A 24,838-nucleotide genomic window follows, 5' to 3' on the forward strand; every position below is an offset into this window, starting at 1 on the left:
GTACGCAAGATCCAAAGCAGGGGGGTCCAGGTGCGAGCCGTTTTTTGAAGCGGAGTTTCGCAACTGCCCACATCGAAGAGCTCTGCCAGACACCAACATCACACGTGCACAACATGACCGCCTCACAATCCGACCTACATTTTGTTATACATGCCACGGCTTTAAGATATAGCAACAATATTTAAAAAGTAACCTAGCTATCAGTACAACCTTCTGCCGCACTTGTTTCAGACGAAACATGTAGGTCATTGCGAAAATGGAATTTTGTTTTTTCTAATGCTGAGCAAAGTAGAGAGCAAGTTTTAGCTGACATGTGTTACTGCCACCTGCAATCCAGCTCAATCAAGTGTCAAGGCTTTATGCACGCAGATAAAGAGGGGGGGGGGGGGGGGAGGAGGAGACGGGGTAGCCCAGAAGCCTGGTTTCTTTCCGGTGGTTAATCAGGCAGCAAATAAGCAAGCAAGCAAAAAGAGGACAGCATTAAAAAAATAAAGGATGGAAAGCCTCAAAGGTCTACAGCTGCAAAGCAGTTGTGAATCGCTGCCGGGTTCAAAAACACCACAACAATGCGACGCTGTCACCACGCCCTCTTCACACAGCACCGGCAAAAATAGTCGCTTGGAAAGTCGCTGACACCCAACGGATTAATTTTCATACACGCGACTAAGCTCCGTGTTTTGAACTGCACTTCAATACTCGTCAACACTGCGCATTACTAATGCATGCACATGCAAAAGAACGTCGTTCTCCGAAAAAAAAACTGCCCGCCCTTTTCAATTCATCGAACGACGTGGTTATGCCAACTGTTCCTGCTCCCACTCATTGTTGCTTACAGAGACTGGAGTTGTACGAGACGCAGTGAGGCAACCTGAGACGTGCTCTTGCAGCTGCTGCTTCCTCAAGAACCAATGCCCAGCCTTTGCAGAGCTACGCACTGGGATTACTAAGCGAGGACAAAGTTACAAACGGCTCCTTCCCCATTGTTCTTCATGCAGCTCCACTGCATACCTAGCACAGTGTCAACTTTCTGAACAGCATTCTCCGCTTGGTTCTACCAAACCCGATGAGTGAAAGACTGCTCAAGGTAGCACCCAAGTATGTTACCACCTTGTTCAGCTTTCTCTGCTCGCTGCTGTGGGACGTGTAACCCTACAATGTGGCAAGCCAGTCCATCTAAGGGAGGAACATTTCCTGCTGCTATGGTGGCATCCACGATGGCATGCATTGTAGTGACACATTTCCCTCTAGTGTAGGTTAGTATAAAACTCCATTGCAAAGACACTAGTTACAGATTTCCCTCCAATACATATCAGTATGGAACTGTGCTGGTTACGTATTACCGCCACAACGGTGGTGGCAGTCCAAGACAGCAGCCCAACTCACTCGAAGACGGTGCTGTCATTCTGGTCGCCCCAGATGAGGATCTCAGCAATGGAGCGCAGCGTCTCCACCAGGATGCCCTTGTTCTGCTCCGTCACCGTCTGGTTCTTAGACAGCAGGTGGTACAGGTACCTGCAAAAGAGGAGAGGAAGAAAATGTCCCTTTCAGTGCACCTCTGTCTCACGCTTGTCATTAACAGCACAGCGGTGGATTCAGAGGGAAGGGGAAGGGGAAAGGGAAGGGAAGCGCTCGGTCACTGCCCTCCCAAAAATAGGCCACCTATCTGCTCACTCGTTGCAAATATCGCTGAGAGATGACAGTCGTCTGACGGGCCCCTGTCATATAAATGCCTCCCTTCTCTTTTCCGCTCACCTCTCATGCTGTTCCTCTCCTGTCTTGCTCCTCCCGAGATAAACATGCTAGAGGTTCACTTAAGTCGATTCAAATTTACCGCGTTCAACTGCTTTACGCTGGGAGCCTCTATGCTGGTGCCGGCGTACGACGGAAACGCACGTGCATTGAGGCACCCTACCTCTCCATGCACACCCCCGCACCATCCATTAGAACCTTTCATTACTGTTTGCGCCGCGGGCGGCCGCTTTTGTAGTTTTCTGGGCATACTTTTCATTAAATCAAGCAACCATGTATTTTTAATAAAGTAACCCTACAAATAGCACTTACGTATTGATGTGTTACCTCTAACATGCGTAATGTTTTGTTTTGGCTCAACAGTATTGACAAGTAGGAACACTGCCGCCAGGCTTAGATGTTTAGATATGGCTGTGGGTATATAGACGTATTGTTCAACCTCTGTTTTAATATTGTCCGGGCAGCTGAATCGAGGGAGGAACAGACAGACAGAGTTACACACAGGCCAAAATTTCTGCATTCAAGAAGCCCACGAAAAACTAAAAAATGTCGTCTCCCTTTTCTCCCCTTTCTTTTTTGACCCCACCCTGATGAATTCCAAGCTTGTTTGTGTTTCACCAATACTAGAAGGTCAGCCTCAATAAGTGGGTTGAGCCTCCACCTCAGAGTTCGGACTACGTTTTACACGGCTCCACAAATAAAAGCCAGCATAGCATTTAACCCCTGCCTTTTTTTTTCCTGCCTGGTAATACGTTTGGTGTGTGTCTTGGCCTACTGCCACTATGATTGTGTACGAAAAGCTACTTTGGGAGCAAGTGTGTGCCGTTCGCACCCCAAGAGAGCTGACATGGAAACTGAAGCGCACAAAAGTCGCTCGCGTCACTGTAGGAACCTCTGCAAAAGTTTGGGTGGTCTCCTGACATATGGTAGCTGCTCGGAAAACGGGACAACCATTTAACCAATTGAGAGATTTTCCGCTTAAAACGCTGACATGGAAACGGAAACCCGCAATATTTGACAGCTGATTCACACAAGAAAGAGACGTACTTTCTGAACGAAAAGCCTTTACTTTCCTTTCCCCCTAATGGCACGAGACGGCAAACATGAAGAACTTTGCAGGCCACCTCTCATGCCTCGGTTAGGGTTGCCACCTGCCCGGTTTTAGACCGGCCCGACCGTTTTTTTTTAAACAGCTGGGCCGGTTGCCGGTCCATACTTAAAACCGGCTGTCATTGGCCATTTTTTTTACCCTAGTGATGTGATTATGTACGTTTTGGCGATTTAAAAGCTTCAAAAGTGTCGACAAGCTGCGCAAACACACGCGAGCAGAGAAAATACCCGGGTGAGCGCGCTGCATGAAGTGGAGGGGGACCTAAGGAGGAACAAAACAACGAAATGCTGCTGTCGCGGTCAGCAATTGCGGTTACTTTTCATTGAAGCGCATACAGAGCAATAAGGAAGCTCTCAATCACTTTCAGTACAAACGTTATGTTGATTTCTCTCTAAGAAAACGTTACAATAAATGGCACTGCTTGTCAAAAACAAAAAGATGACGTCTTTTTTTCAACACAAATTAAACATTCAATATACCATGCCCCCCTCCCTCCCCCAGAAGGGCCGGTTCTTTTTTCGGGGAAAGGTGGCAACCGTCTCGGTGAAGGAGTTGATGAAGTTGCATCGTGTTACACAGCGCATAAAAACAACACAGCGCAAAGAAAATACACCCACAAGCACTGACAACACCGCAGAGAACAGCACCACTTACAGTGTCAGTATCAAACTATTTACTATCCACCCAGTGTCACAAAGTGGAAACATTATGCCAAACGTGGGGGGCAAATACCAACAGGCTTCTTTTTTGTTTTTTCAAGCAAAAGGTCACAGTGTGCTTGAACCATTTACACGCTTCATCCTCTTAAAAGGTCAACAATGACATTGACTGAAACGCCATTTCATAGGAAGATATTGTAGATTCGTGATTTTTTACAATCCTGCCTACGCAATAAGCTAAAACAGCACAACACACCACCACGTTACACAGCTACACTTGCTTTTATTGGCTTGTACTCCAATGCTTATCATACTAGGGATTAAATGAAGCAAAAGAACGTCACGAACCCCTCATACCTAAACAATAAAAGAACTAGCTGCACAGCCGCACTAACAATACCAATACTGACACATGACTTTAAAGCCTTAGACACACAACCGACACCCTTCGTGTCACCACAAAGACTGTGGATCGTGCTTTCAGAACGTGCATTCTGAATGAGTTACTAATTTACAAAATTCTCAATAGCGCTCGACAATTAACCAAGGCCAGGCCAAGCAGACAATTTCTTTCCCTCCACTCCCAATCCAACATAAATACACCACCCCCCACTCCAAGCACAGCTCCAGCCCATGAAGTGTTACCAAGCTCAAAGCCAACGTTCGGACAATGTGTTAGGTAACGAAGTCTGCGAGCTGGACTGGCCAAAAGACCTCATCCACGGCCAAGCTCATAGCGGACAGCAAGACTCGTTGCATCGCTCGCTGCGCCATTTTCGTGAGGCAAAAGAATAAGAAAAAAAGCACGCGTAGGGCATCATGTGGTTTGTGTACCCTAAATCAGCACGTCAAGGAACTGCTCACGCAGTAATAAATTCATAGAACCTCCACACCACTGCGTAGGATGTTCTAGGCCGAGAGCTCAGGCCTTTGTCGAGTTTACAGAGCTCGCTAACGAGCACATACACAATGTTACGGTATCTCGCAGTTACGGTATCACCTTGGCGTGACACTGATACGGATGCTAGGGATGCGGCGACCACACACCTTGCAACCATATCCACTGCTGCAAGCCCACCTCCCACAGCAGCACTGTTCTGAAGATGGCGGCTATCTTAAACTGTACTCTACGCACCTTGCCCTTCACTTTCTGCGCCTCACTTTCAGAAAGCTCTGCAACTTAGGCAGGAGTCACTTTACAAGTTTTATAAATGGCACCAATAGACTGCTTGTGGTACCATGTGATGAGCTTCATTGCCGTCTCCTGCCACAGTTTGAAATGTACCAGTGCAGATTCACAGTGTAATGTTTTGAGAGTTTCCAGTGACGGATGTGAACTAGTAGCCTATGTGCCAACTGCCCATGCAGCGAAAGCATTCGCAAGGCGTACTGCCTTTTGCCACGCTTCCTGTCGGCCAAGGTGGGAAAAAAAGAAAAGATCGGTGTCTCTCAAATGATAAGTTTATTTTTAGGCTGTGTCTAGCGTTCCGTCCAGACGGAACGGCAGCTGTCACTAAAGTTCCGTCCAGAGGAACACAACTCGCGTTGAGAGCAGTCTCTCTTGATTTTTACCCAACCGGCCAAACTGCTACCGCTCACTGACTAGCCACAATCACTGATAATTATTAATCATTATTAATAATTACAGATGGTCGGACTAACTGTAGCTCTATCCGAACGGATTTCCAAGCCGCCATACGACGCCCGCTTCACAATATTTCAGCGAGAGCAGTCGGTCTTGATTTTAACCTAACCGGCCAAACCGCTTCCGCTCACTGACTAGCCAGAGTCGCTGTTAATTATTAATCACTGGTAATAATTACAGGAGATCGGGCGTAACTGGCAATGGCTACATCGGCCTTGGCTCCAGTGAGCGGGAGCGGTTCGGCCGCTTGAGTAAAAAATAAAGACCGACTGCTCTCACTGCGTGAATTGTAAAGCGGGCATGAAGTTTTGCTGTTACAAAACGCTAACCACGCGGCCACACACACACACACACACACACACACAAAAACACGGTGCGAGAATCGAACCACGGACTACAACGTCCATAGTCAGCGGCAGAACCACTGCACCAAATCCTGGAACGAGAAACAGCGGCTAATCGGCTGGTTTTGATTTGGCGTTCAGTCTGGACGGAACTTTAGCAGTTTTTAGCGTTCTGTCTGGACGGAACACTAGACACTTCCTTATTTTTAATCCCCAGAACACAGCTTCCCTGTGTTAGGTACTAACGCTACACCTCAAATGTTCCCAGGATTTTTAAGAAATGTTGATATATGTACAAATGTCTCTCCAAAGATAGCAATACAGGTATGGCTACGTATAGGCACTGTTGTTAATGCCACTGTGTTATTTGGACTACGACCGAGCTTGCTGTTCTGCTTGCAAGCTTAAACCTCACCAAAGTACCTTGGCGATTTCGCTTGCTTAAACAAAATTAGGTCGGCTTGTCTTCGATGTAGCTGATGCACTTGAGAATCGCGCATACATTGAAGCATGCGGGAAGATTATTTTCGCTTCGCGTGATGCTTGAATCCACTTTCAAACAGTCGGGAATGCCCGGCATGTTCGGACGTCAACACAGAGGCATGCGGGGCACGACAGATTATGCGCCAGCGAATTGTCTTTGCAGGCAAAGACAATGGCAGACTCGGTGTCTGCTGCCCATCGGTATCGGGACAGGAGCTCAGACAACGCAGCGTTGCAACACACAAACTCCCCTTATCAACAGCGCCGGGGGGCGACTGACACCAAAGGTCGATTTTATCGCGGGTCACGCAAGACGCGTCAATTAGCTGGAATCTCGGCGACGCTGCGCTCAGAATTGAGTCAGGGCACTTCCCTGAGCTGAAGGGTCGCGACGGGCCCCCATTGCGACAGACATAATTAATTCGCTGCGGTTTGCGCAGTGCGCACTGAAGGAAAAAAGAGAGAGGGGGAGGTTAGTGGTCTTTACTAAGCCAGCGGAAACAGACGCTCAGGCACGTCTTATTGAAGCTCCGTTCACATCTGAGAGCCGCGGCAAGCAGGCTACACCCACATTTGCACCCGGTTTCAGGCGTCCGGGTTTTTGACCGTGCTTTCGACTTTCGGTTCGCAGACTACGCCGTTAGTTTCGCCTCAGACTTTCCCCGTACACCCGAGAAGTTGACAGAGCTAGAGCAGTGCTGTTGAAACACACCACGGAGGAAATAAAGCGATTTGCGACGTATAATGTAGCGAGCGAAGCAGACGGCGCACCAGTTATTTTACATTTCGGTGCTCGTAAAACACCGTGACAGTTTCTTTTCGCACGCCAAAAGCTTGTTTACACTTCAAGGGTTCATGGTGACAGCAATACAAAATTTCAGCAGCGTTTTTCGGACGTGAAACTTACTTGAGGTGCTCCAGCGAGTGCGGGTTTTTCGGTTTCCAGAGGCCGCCGGAGAACCAGCCTTTGTTGCGAAACATGGTGCTGCCTTGGGTTCGCCGAACTTTACCGAAAGCTCACCATAACAGTCGAATGTTCGGTCGTCACGGTAAGGCGGCTGTCGGCTTGAATAGACGCACAATCACCGGCGAAACGACATCCGAAAGGTAGCCATTTCATGATAGATGCAGCTGTGAAATCGGCGAGGCGGCCATGTTAGATTGAGCAGTGCCTTGCCATTGGCTCGCTAAAAATGTCAAAACAACCACAAGTTTTTAAGAAAATGTCATTTTTTGCAGTACTAAAGTAACAAAAATGTAAAATAAAAACTATAAAAAGACTCTAAATGTATTTACTTAATTTTGGTTGTAAATAGCTAAGGTTCGTTTCTGCTAGCGCCCTCTGACTTGTGCAGTCACTGTGGCGGCGAATTCAAAATGCATGGCCTACTCTTTCCATGACATCACCAATAAAAAGCGCCGGAAATCTAGCGCAAACGCTTCGTTTGCGCTAGATTTCCGTTCCGAAGTTCAATTTTTCGCAGCAAGAAAGACGCCACATTTTATCGTGCTCCAGGGCTTCAAAAAACGACGTTTTCTTTGTTTTAGTAACTTTGCCGTGTAAATAAACTCGCCATTGGCAATGGACCTTTCTCCAGTAGCGATCTGCGCATGCGCTAGCTGCCGGTCCGCCATTCTTGGCAGGCGCCTCCGGCAAAATAAACAAAAGGGCGCCCCTCGACTTTCTGCTCGGGGAGCGGCTATGCTGTCTAGCTCTGCGCTTTTGTATTTTTTCTCTTTCTCAGCTCGTGGTGGGTTCGTACGTGCACGCACATACGCACACGCATACACACAAATGCTTTCCAAGGAAAGGGGCAAAGATTTCTCAGCAAAGGTGCAGAGGCTGACCACACTGTGAGCACATGCATGGCTGCCAGTGAGGGAGTAACGAAAAGGAAGAAAAGTAATGAAAAAGGGGTCCTTAAACCACTGCAGATAGGGGAACGTGCCCCTTCTGCCGTGAAATTCATGTGAAAGGTGGGGGTAAGGGGGGGGGGGGGGCACGGGTGGGACTGGAGGACCAGGATATTTTGTCCACGAATTCTCCGAAAGCCCGCATTTTTTGGGGGGCGTGCCTTACTGCCATTTTTAGTTCGCCGGGGCGGCCTCTAGGAGGACCGGTACTGGAAAAAGGTCCATAGTGACGTTTCACTTCGTGAGCGTGGGTTACGTGAGCAAGCCTACTATAGGCACTCCCAACCCACAAGCACAGGCCCGGCGCTTACTGCGGTGTTCCGCCCACCGGCTGTGTGCACGTGATCGGCAGCTAGACTATTCACCTGCCCATGGAGCGGCTTCTAGCCGCCACTAATTCAAGGTAGGGAACTAGAGAGGCGCACTGCAGTGGTTTTATTTGTGTTTTATTTCTGATTCGCGTCCTCTTTGGCCTCTAATGGCGCGTGTAGCCTCCTTCCTCCTCCGCTGCGCAGTCTCCTTCCCTTCCTCTCATTTCGGCGGCCTCCGACTTTATCTCACCTACTTCACAAAGAAAACATTAGTCTGAGCGTAAAAGTTGCAAGGTTGGTACATTTTAGTGTATTAACTATTTTATTTCCCCTTGTTACACAATTACTGACGTCCCCCGATACTCCCTGCTTTCTCGTTATAGGGGGAGGGGGGAGAGAGGTAATAAATATTCAGTTTGTCAACTATGGTTCTCAGTCGTCAGCCGTGAGCCCGTGGGACCTGCAGCAGCGTCCTCAGCCAGCTGGACGGCCCAGAGTTAATCTTTCGGGATGGAGCTGAGCAGCACGATCTCCCACTTCTCACTGTTAGTGAGAACTTCTTTTTTTTTTTTTTTTTTGCTCAGAGAGCCCGCCTTTATAATTTTTAAGTGTACGCTGAAACCCCCAGGACACTAGGGACAAGAAAGATATTTTACTGGATGTCAAAGTGTGTCCCTCGCACCAGTATGTCATAGCCACCTGTCTCCGACCAGCTGCGAGGCCTGCATGGAGGAAAGAAACACCTAGCAGATCTCATGACGACCATGGTTACGTTCCATAAAGGCGGAAGTCGGCTCCGTCTGGTCCTATTAACCATATTCGGCTGAACCGGCTTTCCGACACTGTTGCTACGACACTATAGCCGTCGGCCTCCGATGGCCGTCAAAAGTCGTGTGTACTACTTCATTGTTAACAGCACGACTAGCCTTAAAGTCCGCAAGACTAAATCTACATCCGCGTGGTCTTCGTCTAATACTTTATGCTGGAATGTTAATTTCGCCGCAAACACACTGACAAAATGGTTAGTCTATGGGTTTACGCCTTAATGACCATGGGGAATGTCCTCTAACAAGCATTCGATAGCGGTCGCACAGCATTCCAACCTACACGGCCGCATTTAATTTTGACGGACATGAGCGATATATCGTGCACTGAAACTTTTCACAGCGACCGACCGGCGCAAAATTTGTCGGGGCACTAAAGTCTGCTTTTGAGCTTGCAAGGTGAAAGCCTGGCGTATACTGTTGTGATGGGTACCTTTTATGTACACGGCCACCCGGTGACGCCGAAGCCACGCTATTTTAGTATCCTTCAATTTAATCTACGTTTATTCGTCCCAATTAACCCCTCTGAGTCCACCTTAGTGTTAACCCATCTTTATCCATCTTAATCCGTCTTAATCTACCTTAGTCATATTGTTATCAATCACTAATATGCAATCATTCCACTTCAATATACGCCAGTCTTAATCCCACCTTAGTACACCTTATAACCACTATCAATCACTAATCAATTATAAGCTCACTTCGTTAATCATCGATCATCTGTTATACACGGCTCGCACGCTATGGTTCGCTCCTGGTCTTCCTTGGGTTTTTAGATCCCCAGCTTTCTTGCTCACAATTCCGAACTCTCAGGAACCTAGTGAAACCAGTGCAGGAAATTGATATTTCGCACGGAGCAGAGAGTCGACTTGGACATGAACATTGCGAAATAATTTTCCAGAACTCTAAATAGCTTTTACCTTACTCGCTGTCAATGGTTAGCGCCCATACATTTTAGTGGGATATTTTCTTCCTTGGCTCTGGAACGTATACTAGAGTTAAGCGCAGAACTTCAAACTTGGCACAATGTCAAGCTGTCGCCCTCAGTATTAGCAGTGCCAAAATTCTTTAACGTATGCTAAATAACTGCGGAGTAATTACCTCTAAAAGAATTGCGATCAGCCGGAAAGTTGGGCATGATACGCCTCGAGCGCTGCTCGTATGGATGCCCCTGAAACCCCCGAGCGGCCCGTTTCGAAAGTAGCCAAAGGAGGCTCCGGCCCGCTCCCCACTGTCGCCGCTGCTTTTAGATGCGACTGCTTGTCCCTGCATCCGGCGTCGTCGGCGTCCGCCCCTCCCCCATTCTCCTCGCCGCGCGAGCTGCGCCAACGCCAGTCTAGGTGGTGTTGGCTGCGCTCTCCGCCGCTCACCCCCTCTCCTCTCTGATGCCCCTCTCTCGCTAGGGGCATTGGATTGGATTCGAATGGATTGGCTTGGATTGGATTGTATTGGATTAAAGTGGATTGTGTTGGATTGTGTTGCGTCATAGCCGCGGCAGACGCGCCGGCGCGTCCCCTCACCGTTATGCGCGCTATAAAACGCGGTGCCTGCGCCGCTCTGCTCCATCGTTCTAGCGCCGTTCCTCCGCTGTCCAACGCTGCCTTCAATGGAGACTAACAAGCCTGCTATCGCGATGGTCGGCGCAACCTCAACGAGACCCCTATGCGTCGCATCTACACAGGGGTTCCCGCGAGGGGAGGTGGGAGATTTTTTTTTTTGCTGCACGTTCACGGCTAAGATTTACCATCTGTATGTGTTCTAAATACGTATTTATGTGAAGCAGTCACCCTATTCGCAAATGCGGTGTATTTAGGAGAATGTAGATGTTTATTACGCTATCTGAGTGCGGTACATTCGGTCAGCGCCAGGTGTGTGTCACAAGCCGGCGTCGCGAAACCGGCATAAGCTGATTGTCATTCCACCACTGCTATTAAATTTACTAACAGTGTCTCCGTAAGCAGCGTTTCCTCAGATGGTCATGCTACGGCTGTAGACAATGTAAATCGGTTTTGTTAGCTTGCATAATTTAGCGGAGTACTGATATTTGACAGCACGTACGCCAGTTACGCTTGCCAATATCGTGCCTCGGATACTGATTACTACCGGTATCATTAAATACTATTCTCTCTCTCTCTCTCTCTCTCTCTCTCTCTCTCTCTCTCTCTCTCTCTCTCTCTCTCTCTCTCTCTCTCTCTCTCTCTCCTGGACAAGCAATGTGGCGTAAATTTCACGAGCATTATAAGAAAGAAGTATGATGGTAATGCAAAATTATACTGGGAATCAGCTCACGACAAAAAAAAAATTAATGCTGGGTCGTCTTGTCGCCAGGTGAGCGCTCGCAAACATTAATGTATCCTCCGCGGGCACAGCTGAGACGGGCTTATAGAGTAATCCGCGTCCGCGACTAAACGCTTATTCGAAACAACATCATATGACACTGGAATCCTGCAGAATCTTGAACAAACTCAAATCAGAAGGCTCAAATACCACACTCTTCCAACGACACCTCCTTACGCTTGTGAACTACGTATACCCTGTATACTTAAAAAAATGCGTTCGCCGAGTGATCAGCTGGGCGAAAGACGAAACGAAAGCGAACACACAGCTTGTATGTGGGATCCCCAAAACGCTCATTCCTTGATTCCGCTCCGATTGTACACAACGATAATTAAGCGCCCCCCCCCCCCTCCACCCCCCAATGTCTTGCGAAATATAAGTGCATTTCGCATCTAGTCGGTCCGGTGAGCCCTTCCAGACGAACGTCTTTAATTTCCGTAGCTGCACTGTTTTTTTATTATTATTATTCCCACACGGACCTGTAGGCCATTTATTTTTCCGTGGTTTCATTAACTTTCCTTGGTTCTTGCTATAGGGCGTGAGTGGGATACATATTAATTTAACGACGCGCAGCCTTGGAATTGTTGGGACTCGCATACCAGCTTGTCACCGATGTTGGGAATCAGCCATCCCGACGCCGTCACCACTGTTGCGACTGGCCATCAATGCGCAGTCACCGGTATAGCGGCGTTGCCTTGCTCCACGCGTCCGCTATCGACGCGGCGCAGAGCAGAGCGATGAAGTTCTCGAGCGGATGAAAAGTTGAAGCAACATTTATGTGCAGTATGTACAAGGGTAACAACAGCGTTACATGGCTCGCACAAAGGCGACAGCACTTCTCCACTCGGTGCCTCCGAAAAGTGCCGCCAAATAATGCCGACGATAAGTGCCTCCGGACGGGTTTTTATACCCCCGGAAGTCCGTTGCGGCCCCGAGAAGTTTGAATCGCTCCAATCAGGACTCTAGCTGGCCAAATTTTGAAATCCAACGAATGGAGGCGAAGCGGTTGCGTCAGCCGAGCCGTCCCAACGGGGAAGGGAAAGCGACGCCGTCGCCGTCTCAGAGAAGCCGCCTCCAAGCAAGTAGCGGCCTGTCGGTTGCCGGTAGTTCACCCGATGCATGATTGCCTATGTAATGCCCCCCCCCCCTTCTTTTATTTTCTTCTCTCTCTCTCTCTCTCTCTTTTCTGCCTGTCTTTCTCTTTCACGCCTTTTCTATTCCACCCCTAACCTCCTCCCAAGTCTTTTATCCCCTCTTCCCCTCCCCACCGCACTGGGTTGTATGCAGGTGAGCTCCCTACTGAGCTCAATAATATCCCCAGTGCACTTTCCTTTCCTTTCTTCCACCAAATCACTTCTCTCTCTCGATGCATGATTCAGCAGAGCCGCCGCGACGCAAAAGGGAGAGGCGACTCAGCGGCGGTGCAAGTTTGGGCCTGTCGGCCGCGGGCGGTTTGGTCTGGTTTGGACGAGGTGGGAATCGGCCCCGCTGTCGGCGCGTCTCCCTGTGCAACGCATTTGGGCCGGGCGCTCTGGCACAACAGAATATACTTAACATTGTCGCGTGGGTTATATTCCCATAAAAGGCACAAGTTATTGTAATGTATGGGGTAATTCGTATTTTTTACGGCGTATACCCAAAATCGTAGTTTCTACGGCGTATACATTCGAACGAAAGCCGCATTCGTTGTCCGCGCTGCGAAACGACACACACCTAGTATCAGGCCTAAACGGAGCGACAGTAGAATTCACTTGTGCTGACATATTGGGAGGTGATAGTGGTGATATTGGTGATATGCTAGCTGCCGTCGCCGACGCCCGTAAGAGCGGCCAAGAAGTTCACAGAACCGCGTCCCCGGATAGCTCTTGTAGGCGTTCGAGCACTCTACCAAGACGCAGCTGTTTTTTTTAATTGCCCTAAGCGTAGTATTTGCTTACAAATGTCACGAGAACAAGTTGGTGAGGGCGCGGAAAGGAAAAAAAAGAAGCGGAGCAGAACCAAACACCACGGCACGCAGCGCTCTTCCCGTAAACGCCGCGGTGAAGCGGCGGCAGGCGGCGCAACGATCGCCAGGGTCACTGAAGGTTAGCTTCCAGAGAGACATAAGGCTTTCGCCCTAATAACCCACTGCATATTCAACGGTTCGCTTTCGTAAGTTTTACCTCGCCCCTCTCACTAAGCATTCTATTTTTTAAGCGTCCAAATTTACACAAAATCGCACCACTTGCGGCAAGATATGACGTCTCCTCTTACCGTTTTGGCGTTTTTTCTCTCTCCATCCATCCATCCATCCATCCATCCGTCCGTCCGTCCGTCCGTCCGTCCGTCCGTCCGTCCGTCCATCCATCCATCCATCCATCCATCCATCCATCCATCCATCCATCCATCCATAGTCCCATTTCAGTATGAACGTATACGCATGACGCAGCACGGGTTAAAAAAAGAATATCACAGCTTTTATTCAGATTCAGTCATATACAATATACATCGATGAATAGCTCGTCTTTTCGACGCACAATAATCTACTGCAACACGGTGCCCTACGAATCCCTGAACTCCGATTGCAAACAATCATCAAAATAGCCCTGTTTTGTAGCGGTGTTTGCGTATAGTATCTCTGCGTAGGTTTTAATAACCCTGTTTACTGCTGGTGATTTTCTAGGATTACTGAACAACAGTAAACGAAATGGAAACGGAATGGGCTAAGAGTAAGCGCAATCTCCTCCTCGTCTCATCGAGGAATCCTCCGGCGTATGCAACCACAGTAAACATAATGAAAAAAGTGAAATTCATAGGGAAAGAAGGAAAGAAAATGACGGAATGGAGGAGCCTAAACCCGTTTCAAACGCCAGTTCTCCAGTGCTCAAGCTGGAACTAGCTGCAAGTGATGTCCGGGCCCTGGGCACCTCCTAGGATCTCCCGCAGCGTATTTCGCTGATCTTCGGGCAAATCCTCTTGCTTCTGGTGACGCAGACATGCAACGATGCGTCCTTCCAGAGCCGAACCGCGGACGACTCTGTTTGCCTTCAGCGCATTCATGAGGACTCTGGCCGGTCCAGCAGGGTTGGCCTTCACGAGCGGGTCTTCTTTCTCGATCAGGGCGCAGACGAGTTCTAGAGGGCGTCGCCAGCTATCGCCGTGTAGCACGCAGAAGCAGGAGAGGAACTGCTGAAACAGTTCGTCCACCGGGACATCCTTATTTTCTAGCGTGGTAGAGCAGTTATCTAGAATAGCGGCAGCCGCAACGACAGCCGCCTCGGTGCCGAAAGATTCTTCTGGGCGGATAGGCCTTCTGGCTGTGATGACGGCAACGATGTGCGGCCACGCCCTGGTGCAGTCGGAAGCAAAAGTGCTGGGGTCCACGTCAGCCAGTATCCCGAGGCCCTTTGCCGCCAGAGCTCTCACCGACTGCACGGGACTCTCCAGCCACTCCACGAGCTCCGGAAGGTAGTAGGAGCGATAGCGAACGCTAGCAGCCGACCCGATACTCAGGGCTGCGTTGAAGATCATAAGTCCTTCGAGATGCTCTGTCCATGGTCTCTGCTTGGTCAGCAGCTTCGAGGCGTACGGGGCCAGCCGGTCGAAGAACGGGAAGTAGGTGTCCTTGAGCGTCGACAGCAGACTGCAGACCATGTCGGCAACTTCGTGTAAGAAGGCTCTGCTGAGGGCGTCTTGTTGCCCTCGTCCCTCGACGCCGAAGTCGTCCCACGAGACATGGTCGTAGTTCTCGTCGCAATGCCAGCGGAAGTAGAACTCGAAGCACTTGTCGAGCGCCAAGGTCGTCGACTCTAGCTGCTCGGGTGGCACAATCTGGAGCCTGACGAGAGCCAAGAGCTCTTGGAGACCACACACCTCACTCAAAATAGCGGAAAGCTCCTTCTCTCTTTCGATGGCTCCGGTCAATGCAGTGTGCACATCGATCCAGTACCTTGAGCTGCGTTCGGCATCGTGCGACACGGCACACGTCATCACCCGCGGCAGAGCCTCTGCTGCGGCTCCTCTTGCCGTGGGTTCCCCAAAGGACAACATGGGCAGAACGCACTCTACCGCGTTATCCGCGTACGGCGCGAGGCTGCTGGGATTCTTCAATGCGTACCAGCCGAGAAAAGCGCAAGTGGCGGCGTAGAAGCCTCCTAGGCGAGCGTCTCTCAGGGAGAGAATCGGGTAGATGGCTGGCAATAGATGCTTTACGAACAAATCGCTCTGGGCGCCAAGAACCCTGCACGTCACGTGGGCGACTGTCAGGGCCCTCTTCAGGAGCTGGTCATTGCTCCAGGACAGCCTGTTCGCAAGCAGGGACAGGACGGCTTTTACTGCGGCCTCCGCGTCCGTCATGTAGGAGTTCTTTCCCGCAGCGAGGCCGGCGCGGGCGATGCAGTGGATAGCGAGCCAACGCAGGCGTTCGCCTTCCACGTAGCCCACCGAGTAAATAAGTTCTCTCACAGCCGGCATGGACGCGTCGTAGAAGTTTTGAAAGTAGGATTGGGAAAGCTCCGCCAGCGTCGCGATGGTCTCCAGCGCTGCCTCGGTCACCATGTGGTGATGTGCCCTGCTGACGGTGAAGGGCACCCTGTGCTTGATCAGTTCGTCCAACTTGTAGAGGATCGCACCTAGGTAGGTGGCCACGACCTCTTGCGGGCAGGCCGAAAGGAAGTTCCTGAGCGTCTCGGTGACGACGCAGATCAGTTTAGGCTGGGACTCGAGCGTGATCAGGGCCAGCAGGTCGGGAACGACCCTCTCGTGCGAGCGGCAGACGTACTCCGACGACAAGCGCGCCGCAATCTGCCCCAGGGCCATGCTTGCCGCGTAACGGACCTTGAGCTCCGCGTCGCGGAGGCAGCCGAGGACGGAATCGAAACAGTTGCTGACCAGCATCTCGGCGGGCGCGAGTCGCCCGACGTGGCGAGGCAGGGCCTCTTCGCAGAAAAGCGCGTTGAGCCCGACGAGGGCGGCGTATCGCTGCTTCCACTCGTCACTCTTGACCATGGCGCAAAGGTTCTTGGCCACCGCGGGGATCAGAGTGTAGCCCTTGAGGCTCAGGGAGAGATGAATGAGCGCTTCCTCGGCGGCTACCAGGTCCTTCTGCCATTCGCCCCTGCTGTAGGCAGCCGTCACCTCTTGGCTGTCGGCGATGAGCTGGAACAAGGACCCGAGCAGTTGGGATAGTTTCGCCGCGCCCAGGAACCGCATGGCCGCCGGCAGGGCGTCGGCGATCGCCACGACAGTGTCGAGGCACTGGTGACGCCACGGCGTGGTCGCGGAGCGGTGGCCGATGACCCGCTGGCACATGTCGACCAGGTCGCCCACGCGGGGCCTTAGGAACTCGGGGCACGCCCTGGCGACTTCGGCGACGCTGATCAACAGGCGTTCGTCTCCGGGCCTCTCGAGGACGGAGGCGATGAAGCGAACGATCGTCGGAAGCGCGCTGGAGAAGATGTCGAGGGCACCGTCGACCCTGCGGTGTTCGACTATGTGCGCGCAGAGGACGGTCAGAGACCTCGAGCGGGCCTCGGGATCGGTGCACTCATCCTCCAGATCCGCGCAGAGGGCGTCGCGCGCCACACGAAGGTATGCGAGCCGGCGCTGCTCGAAGAATTCCGGAGCCAGCGAGTACACCTGCGGTAGAGGGCGGGGCTGTTATGTCGTCGAGGGTGTAGAACGCGGGCACAGAACACGGTAAGAATGCGAAATCAAAGTGGTTTCAGCGCTCGTGCGTACGTCACGGCATCTACATAATCGTAACAGCCATGATCGTCTACATTGTGAAGAACCTAAAAAACTAAACCCAGTTCAACCCAGTATGAAATCTCCTGAAACAGCGCAGTTGTGGATTGTCCTCACAAAGATTCAGTTTATCTACGTCTTCTTTCATGTGCTTAATTACGCTAAATTTGGATTAAGCAGCAAATGTTTATTTTTAAATTAGTTTCTGGGTACAGTAAAGCCCGCTTATATCGAACACTGATATATCGAACTATTGCCTATATCGAACCCTTGTATAATTCGGGTAAAAATTACATGCATTTAAAACTTTTTATATCCAACGCGATTTTGCTCACAATGGATATATCTAACTTTCCCGCGCTGAATTTTTCGCTCTCCTTAGGCATGCGGCAGGCTTTCCCGCAACACATCGGCGCGCAGCGGTGGCACGGGTGTCGTTTGCGACTCCCGCGCGAGCTCGGGCGCGTCCAAACTAGCCGTGGCAGAGTGGACCTGCACTACGCATGCATGCCGCTGGAGCCGAAAACGCCACATTGGGCGCTGTGGGCTGCAGTGTCACCGAACTTCAAGTCCGCGCCACTCGCTGTCCGCACTTGCTCGGTTCGCTCGGTTCGCCGTTATTCGCTTGTATCCATGCTTGTCTCCGCTCTGTCGAGGACGCCGAGCACTACATACCGCTTCCGAGCCCGAGCGAAGCCGTCGCTGCCGTGGCCCTGCTACGGCGATACTGCAGTGCCATTGAGGGCAGCGGTCTTGTGTTTGTCGACTGTTTAGATACCGTGTAGCAAGCAGTCACCAGCAACGCGTTGTGCTCCAAGAAGCAGGCTACACTCACGCAGTTCTTCCGCCCCAAAAATTAATGTTTTCTTCCCGAGAAAATGTCGTATCAATAGTGAACTGCAGGGTGGTAAGAGATCAGCGTTAGCTCGTGACTCCGTCGGCAAGATTGCTCTCACATAAGTTCTTTTTTGCTTCACTTTCTATATCGAATTTTTGCTATATCGAACTATTTTACAATCCTCGCGCTGTTCGATATAAGCGGGGTTTACTTCAGTTTCAGTAAAACAACAGTTACAGCCATTTTCTGAAACCACACTCCCTTCTATGATAGCCATGCATGTATCGACAGCAGACAGTAATTCTGTAACGTTTGCAGCTTCACTATAACTAACTACTTATGCCAAGTAAATGAACCTCGGCGTAATGGTAGAGTCGTCTTAGCGGCTTATTCTCATTTAGTTTGTTTTGGGATACTTTCGATAACACGAGAGTTAGAGCCGTTTTCTCTAATCAGTCACACTCCGTGATTGTCATGCTTCACTGCGTAACAGACGATGTGGGAAAGTCAGCTTACAATGACCCAGCTTACACCGATCTCCTACACAAATTCATTTGCTGGGGAGACGTCCTTTCAGGGGAAATATAAGCCGTCTTGCATGAAATAATGAAGGACCAGTAAACTCTTTGTATTTTTGATGAATATTTCTATACTGGGAACCGGTTTTTGCGGGACGGAGAGACCTCCGGAAGGAACGTGACACGATACTAGCAGAGACAGTCATCAAGGCCAGCGCTAGTTAGTATTCCCCGCCTTACAGTTACCTAAGATAAATCATCATCATCGTCATCAGCCTGCTTGTGTCCGCTGCAGTACGGATTGGCCTCTCCCAAAGATTTCCAGCCACGCTTCAGTTCCCCTTTACGCAACAAAGTTCCAAAGCTGATTTTGACCTCAATTGGAGTTTGGTAGGTTAAGTGAAGATGGAGGAACATGAATGGGAGGTATTTAGAGGTCCATCCATGGCTAAGGGCCTACATTTGCGGAAAAAGGTTCCCATACAGTGCGTATACAAGCAAGCAGATACTACTAAGGCTCAGTGAAGCCTTATGTCGGGCTAGTTGGTGGAAGCTGCGCTTGCTGTGAACACAGAGACGGACACGGGAAAAAATGTACACTTTCACGAGAAGACACCGTATTCTCGTGAAAGTGTACCTTTTTTTTTCCGTGTCCGTCTCTGTGTTCACAACAAGCGCAACTTACCTTCAAAACTTCTAAGGCTGTCTGTTCAGAGAGCCTTCAGAGAGGCTTTTTACCTTTCTTTTTTGTTTGTTCAGCATTGAGGAGGAGCGAATTGTTACGTGAGGCTGGAAATATTCTCAAGGGCTTCACCAGAAGTTTTTTCTGCCGTTTTTGTACTTCCATTTGCATGCTGTGTTAACATCGGATGAGTTCTTAGATGAAAAAATTGACCACATCTTTTCGCGGGGGGAAACCATGGGGTGATGCGACGCATCTGGGCGGTGCTTGTTACGGTTGCGCCGACCATCGCGGTAGCAGACCTGGTAGTCTCCATTCAAATCATCGGTGGTCATCGGATGTCATCGGAGCGGCGGCGGTGGAGCGACTGAGCGGAGCGGCGCAGTTATCGCGTTTATATGTACCGCGCGTTAACGGTGAGGGGAATGAGAGAGAGTAGCGCATGCGCATGTGTTAACCGAACGCTAACGCGCGCTGACGCACAGCTGGCATGGCGAGGGGAGCGAGCGCTAACGCAAGATGGCGCTGCGGTGAGAGCGGCGTTACAGCGCAGCTAGCGTGGCGAGGAGAATGGGGGAGAGGTGTGCGGATGGACGCCGGATGCATGCATGGAAGGACAGGGCGAGTTAAAGAGATGCGTCGCATCTAAAAGGCACCGGCCAGAACGTCGCTCCTGAAGCCCTTTGAGGTGTTATTGACCGGACGGGAAAACCAGGCAACAACGTCCCTCCAGGAGCCCTTCAAGAAGTCATCACCAAACATTATAGGTTTAGACTTGAGCTGCTCGTGACCGGACGGGAAAAACACCCGCCAGAACGTCACTCCCGGAGTCCTTCGAGAAGTTAACACAAAACACTATAGCGTTAGAGGCAAAAAAATTCCGTTTTATGCCCACTTGTCCACGCCCGCTACAAAATTTAAAAATGGTCAGGATCTGTTATTATAGCCCCGATCTAGTTCTCTCCCTTGCCCTTTCTCACACGCGACATATTGGCCCCACTTCAGCCGCGTATTAAACTTTCACGTTAAATGAAACAGCAGCTCGATCAGGGGCACTCGTCTCCATGTGTGACCCCTCAGTTGGCTATTTCATACCCGGCGATTCACACACATGCGCATGCTACGAATTGGCCGAAACGCCACAAGGAAAGCTTCGAGTTACTCCAGTTAAGCGTGCACAGATAGTGCCCGTACAGAAATACACAGAGAAACACACTACATAAACACCTCTCCGCATGTTCGCCTTATTCATGTATCCACTCCCAAGATCGGCTCACAGGCGGATTCAAATGAATTTCTGGAAGGTTAAGGTGTAGAATGGGGGAAGGAATGAGCTAGTATAGATTATTTAGGCTTAGTTGATTATTTAGATTACTTAGATTACTTCAGATTACTTAGATCTAGGATACTTAGGCTTAGTTGAGTGCTAGTTGATGACACCCACCGAAATGGCTGGTAAGATAAAAGTTTCAAGTCAAGCTCTGGAGTCGAGTTTCAAGTCAAGCACTAGAGGCTAGTTGACAAAAGATTCAGATTGTTTAGGCTTAGTTGAGTGCTAGTCGATGACGCCCACAAAAATGGCTGGTGGCGGCCGCTTTTCTGATGGAGGCGAAAAGCAAAAACGCCCGTGTGTACGAGATTTCGGCTCACGTTAAAGATCCCCAGGTGGTCAAAATTAATCCGGAGCCATTCACTACGGCGCGCCTCATCGCCTGAGTTGCGTCGGCGCGTTAAACCATACAATCAATTAATCAATCAACCAAAATGGCTGGTAAGATAAAAAGTTTCAAGTCAAGCAGTGGAGTCTAGTTAAGTTTCAAGTCAAACCCTGGAGTGTAGTTCACAAACGTCTCGCAACATTTGAACGGGGCAGTATACTTTGGTGTCCTAAGATCCTTTCCGACGAGACGGATATCCGCTCGCGAGTCTCTATTTTAGAGCTCGTACACAGCGGGTTTGGGGTGATTGAGGTCCTATTTAATTCCACCACTGGGTCAGTCAGCCTGGGAGAAGACGGTTTCAAGTGGGTAATCAAAGATCCTTTTAGTATCGCATACCTGTGTGGCGGCCGACTTGTGCGAAGGGCCAACAATGGGGAAGAAGAGGAACTTGTCAAGGTCGGGCCAAACCTGCGGGCCCACCTGTCGGCTAATGTGCGCGATGCATTCGCACAGTGGCGGCCGCAGGTTGCACGGCAGTCGGTGGTCCGAGGCGGTGAACAGAAGGTCCCTGCGCGAAAAACAAAGTCAAAGCCTCTTTCTTAGGAGGAAGATGTGTAAAACGCGAAGCTGCTTCGACCGCGTCGGAGTGGCTCAACCGGATAGTCGTCGGCTTCACAACGCAAGGCACCCAGGTTCAATTCCGATCACGGGAAGCGTTTTAGGGGCGCAGCACATTAGAACCTCGCTTTGTCCGTGGCCTGTCCCTTAGCGTCCGTGTACACAGTGTTGCGCATGCGCGAGGAGCATTGGATTGGATTTGATTGGATTAAATTTATTTGTATCGGATTGGATTGGCGTCCGTGGACGCAGTGGATTGGATTGCATTGGAATTGTATATGCTGTACAGACGCGTTGTCACTCGTTTACATGCGCGAATGGGCAACGCCACAGGTGATTTACGGTAAGAGCGATCCCCAGTGCTTCGCCCACTCATGATGATTCACTTCGTGGAAATGCGTGAATTTTTTTTTCTGAGGCGCTGGTGTGCCTTCGCTTATCATCGTTATCGTTTTGTGAAATCCATTATGTAAAGCTGGCTTTCCTGAAGTGCGTTTTGGCGCAACATGGAACGCCATCAGTGATACATAGAACGCTTCGCGTTAAAAATTCTTGGGCCATTCCACTTCGCTTGTCCATCGCTTGTCACAGCCTCACCGTTACGACGAAAAAACAGATTGAGCTTCAAAATGGAGAACGGTAACTTGTCTCGGGGATGGTACCGCCACCCTGTGGAGCCGGAGGAAACTGCACTCAAACACTTACAACGCCGACAAAAACGACGGCGCAAACGTAGACGTGGCCGGCGCGGTGCACAGAGCGGGAAGTCTTTGAGAAAGAGTTATTAAGTACGTGAGAAGAGTCTTCAGGCGAATATCTTCTATTGTTCAAATTAAACCCTACAGACCAACTCCACTGTGCGCTGTCATTGAGGTGCGGCGGTATGGCGTCGGTAGAGAATTTAGTTGAAGCAGGTGCGCAAAAGGCGATACACGCGCCCTTAACAAATTAAGACAACAAAACAGAGGTAAAATAGCGGAATTGACGGTGCACGTGGTCCTTATGATCGTGGATGACAGAGTCTGTGGTGGGTGCTTCCGCAAACAAAGGCGTTCTGGAGGAGAATGTCTACACATTTGGCCCTTTTTACAACCAACCGCAGGCGTCACAAATTTCAATCGAGACCAAATGTATTTTTTCCTCACTCACAGGGGTGGCGCATGCACCGAAATGGGGAATAAACAAGGCTTAAAACAGTGACTAGGCCTCCCTAACGATACGCCAGGAGACCAAAGTGCTCCAATGAGTTTTGCCTTGTTATGCTTCGTTGTCAGCGTCTCGGTCGGGATATTTCGTGCCGTCCGTGGGCAGAAAAAAGGTCGAAGCGAAGAGAATGAACGCAACATAGTCGCTGGCGAGCCCGCAATAGCAAAAAAAAAAACAAGCAAACAAGCCAAGCAAAGAATTAACGCGACGAAAGCAAAAAGGCAACAGCAATAAAAAAAAATAAGCTAAGAAGAGAACAAACGCAATACCGGCGTTCACGAGCCGCTCAGTCAAACCCCTCCCCCCACCCCCCTCTCTTTTTTGCCACCTAGCTGGGAGAAGCCCACGTGAGCATCTGAACACGAACGGTTCAAGGTCACACCACGAACCCGCCCACAGCCAGCCGCCGATTACGTGCACACCGCTGGCTTCAAGACGCACCAGGTTTAGCACGCCGTATATGAACGGGAGACGCAGGGTATGGAACGAGTAGCTCGGCACCTCACAGCTTCGCTGGCCGCCAACTTCCGTAGGATAGGACGTCTCCCAAATTCTAGGCATGCTAAGTCTTTCGTCTTAATCCGTCGGAGTACGATATGAAGAATAATGCACCCCAAGGGACCCTTTGCGGGGGTCTATATTGGATATCAGTAACATCATGAGGTATAATAACGCTGCACAAGCACGATCAAAAAGTATAGCCCACTTGCGAAACTGTCGCTGGCTGTCCTCCGAGAGGGCGAGGTACGAGGTCTCGAAGCTGCCGGTCACGAGATCCTTCAGAAACTCGCCAGCCACCGATCGCACTGGCAAGGACTGGGAGGCATCGGCCACAGTGAGTAGTAGTTGCTGGGTACGGGAACTGGCGGACATGGCGTCGTACGAATCCTGCGCCTGTCTTCGCCGAGTGTCATCGACCTCTCCTGCCAGGACCTCCAAAACAAAAGAAAAAGGGCGGTAAGCAATGGACAACCACCACAGACAGCGTAGCTGGACTCCCTTGATGAACTGCGCAGCATGGCGGCGTTCATTGAGGTACTGTAGGCCTAACGGGCTTTGCAACCTATGCACTAGCCGGGATTCTTATTTCCGCTGTTAGTCATTGAAAGTGAGTGGTTATGTTCGTTACAAGGGCGCTAAGCGTCCGTGCTTTCACAGTATCAAGACGCAGCCCCGAACCAAACACGAGGTAGTGTGTTCCATCGTGTCTTAACAGCCTCCAAATCAGCTGGGAGTTCAAGTTCGTCCGTGATGCTATGCTTTGGCTTGATTGTTCAAAAGGACAAATACAAACACGTCTTACCTCGAGAAGCGCGTTGAATTCACGCTGTTCCTGAGTCGTGGCAGGGGTCCTGGGAATTCCTTCGTCCTCTGAGCTCTCCTCTTCGGTAAACATTTCGCAGCCGGTCTTCGACTTTTTGTCCTCGTCGGCTTCTCTGGGCAACTGGCGGCGCAGTAGATCTGGGCCTGGGGCGTCGGCAGCGTTCGAGCCGGGGCACGCGCGCTCTTGCGCGAGCTCGGCTGATGACCAGGAAAGAGCGCCCGATCATCACCAGCGTCGAAAAGAATTAGAATCGACGCTGCCGAGGCGTTGCTTGGAGGTACGACTGCTGGGCGGCGTCTGGGCACACAGACGCGCGCCAGCCTGACCGTGGCTCGACTGTGCATGCCAGCGTCGTTCATCTTAAAAAAGGAAGAAAAGAAACTGTTTTTTTTGTTGTTGTTGTCGCTGTTAAATCTCGTGTTCGGCGCTTCTTGACTTAGGGCTCTTGTTGCTCATATTAGAACGTATGCGCTTGTTAGATTTTATTCGCTTTCTATTCTTACCTGGGCGTTCGAAATATTATTCCTCTGCCGAGGTAGGTACCTTCCCCGCCATATTTTTTTAATGATGAGGAGGAGGAATAAACTTTTATTGAGCCCAAGAGTATGTATGTGTTCAGCCTCCTGTGTCCAGGCGGCCGTGTGTCCGAGCTGCGTCCTGCAGAGCTCGTTGCACCAGGGCTTGCTGCCGCTCTGGTGCTGAGCTGGTCAGCCTGGCCTCCCACTGTTCAGGGTTGGGGATTGGGATGGGGTTATGGTGGTGGAGAGAGAGAGAGAGAGAGAGAGAGAGAGAGAGAGAGAGAGAGAATAATCATTAATTGACCTTTTTCCAGTACCGGTCCCTCTAGCGGCTGCCACGGCGAACTAAAAATGGCAGTAAGGGCATGCCCC

At 50.4% G+C, this 24,838-nt stretch overlaps 2 protein-coding genes across 4 annotated transcripts in view; both read right to left on the reverse strand.

Moving 5' to 3' along the window:
- The window catches only part of Ema (C-type lectin domain containing ema), a 73,261-nt gene extending 66,097 nt beyond the window's left edge, over positions 1-7,164 (reverse strand). For all 3 annotated transcript variants that reach the window (XM_077670818.1, XM_077670817.1, XM_077670816.1), the window contains exons 1-2: positions 6,899-7,164; positions 1,384-1,512 (exon numbers count right to left, since the gene is read on the reverse strand). In XM_077670818.1, coding sequence (XP_077526944.1) covers positions 1,384-1,512; positions 6,899-6,972 — 203 coding nt within the window. In that variant the 5' untranslated portion in view covers positions 6,973-7,164. The remainder of the gene's footprint in view (positions 1-1,383; positions 1,513-6,898) is intronic.
- A 6,725-nt stretch (positions 7,165-13,889) lies between these two features.
- LOC144139303 (importin-5-like) lies at positions 13,890-24,149 on the reverse strand. The gene is made up of 4 exons (XM_077671697.1): positions 23,928-24,149; positions 23,331-23,557; positions 21,197-21,368; positions 13,890-16,993 (listed from the first exon to the last, which is right to left on the reverse strand). Exons 1-4 carry the CDS (start codon positions 24,018-24,020, stop codon positions 14,252-14,254), a joined length of 3,234 nt encoding a protein of 1,077 aa, XP_077527823.1. The 5' UTR covers positions 24,021-24,149; the 3' UTR covers positions 13,890-14,251.
- Between the last annotated feature and the right edge of the window lie 689 nt (positions 24,150-24,838).

This window comes from Haemaphysalis longicornis, unplaced genomic scaffold, assembly GCF_048455015.1.
Source record: "Haemaphysalis longicornis isolate Haplotype H1 unplaced genomic scaffold, Haemaphysalis longicornis Haplotype H1 scaffold_5, whole genome shotgun sequence".
Taxonomy (NCBI): domain Eukaryota; kingdom Metazoa; phylum Arthropoda; class Arachnida; order Ixodida; family Ixodidae; genus Haemaphysalis; species Haemaphysalis longicornis.

Bases quoted from the DNA above. Each gene is read 5' to 3' on its own strand.
- LOC144139303 (XM_077671697.1), bottom strand. From the start codon at position 24,020: ATGTTTACCGAAGAGGAGAGCTCAGAGGACGAAGGAATTCCCAGGACC. The intron at 23,558-23,927 runs GTAAGACGTGTT...TTTGTTTTGGAG, and splicing joins AATTCAACGCGCTTCTCGAG to GTCCTGGCAGGAGAGGTCGA. The intron at 16,994-21,196 runs GTATGCGATACT...CCTCTACCGCAG, and splicing joins ACAAGTCGGCCGCCACACAG to GTGTACTCGCTGGCTCCGGA.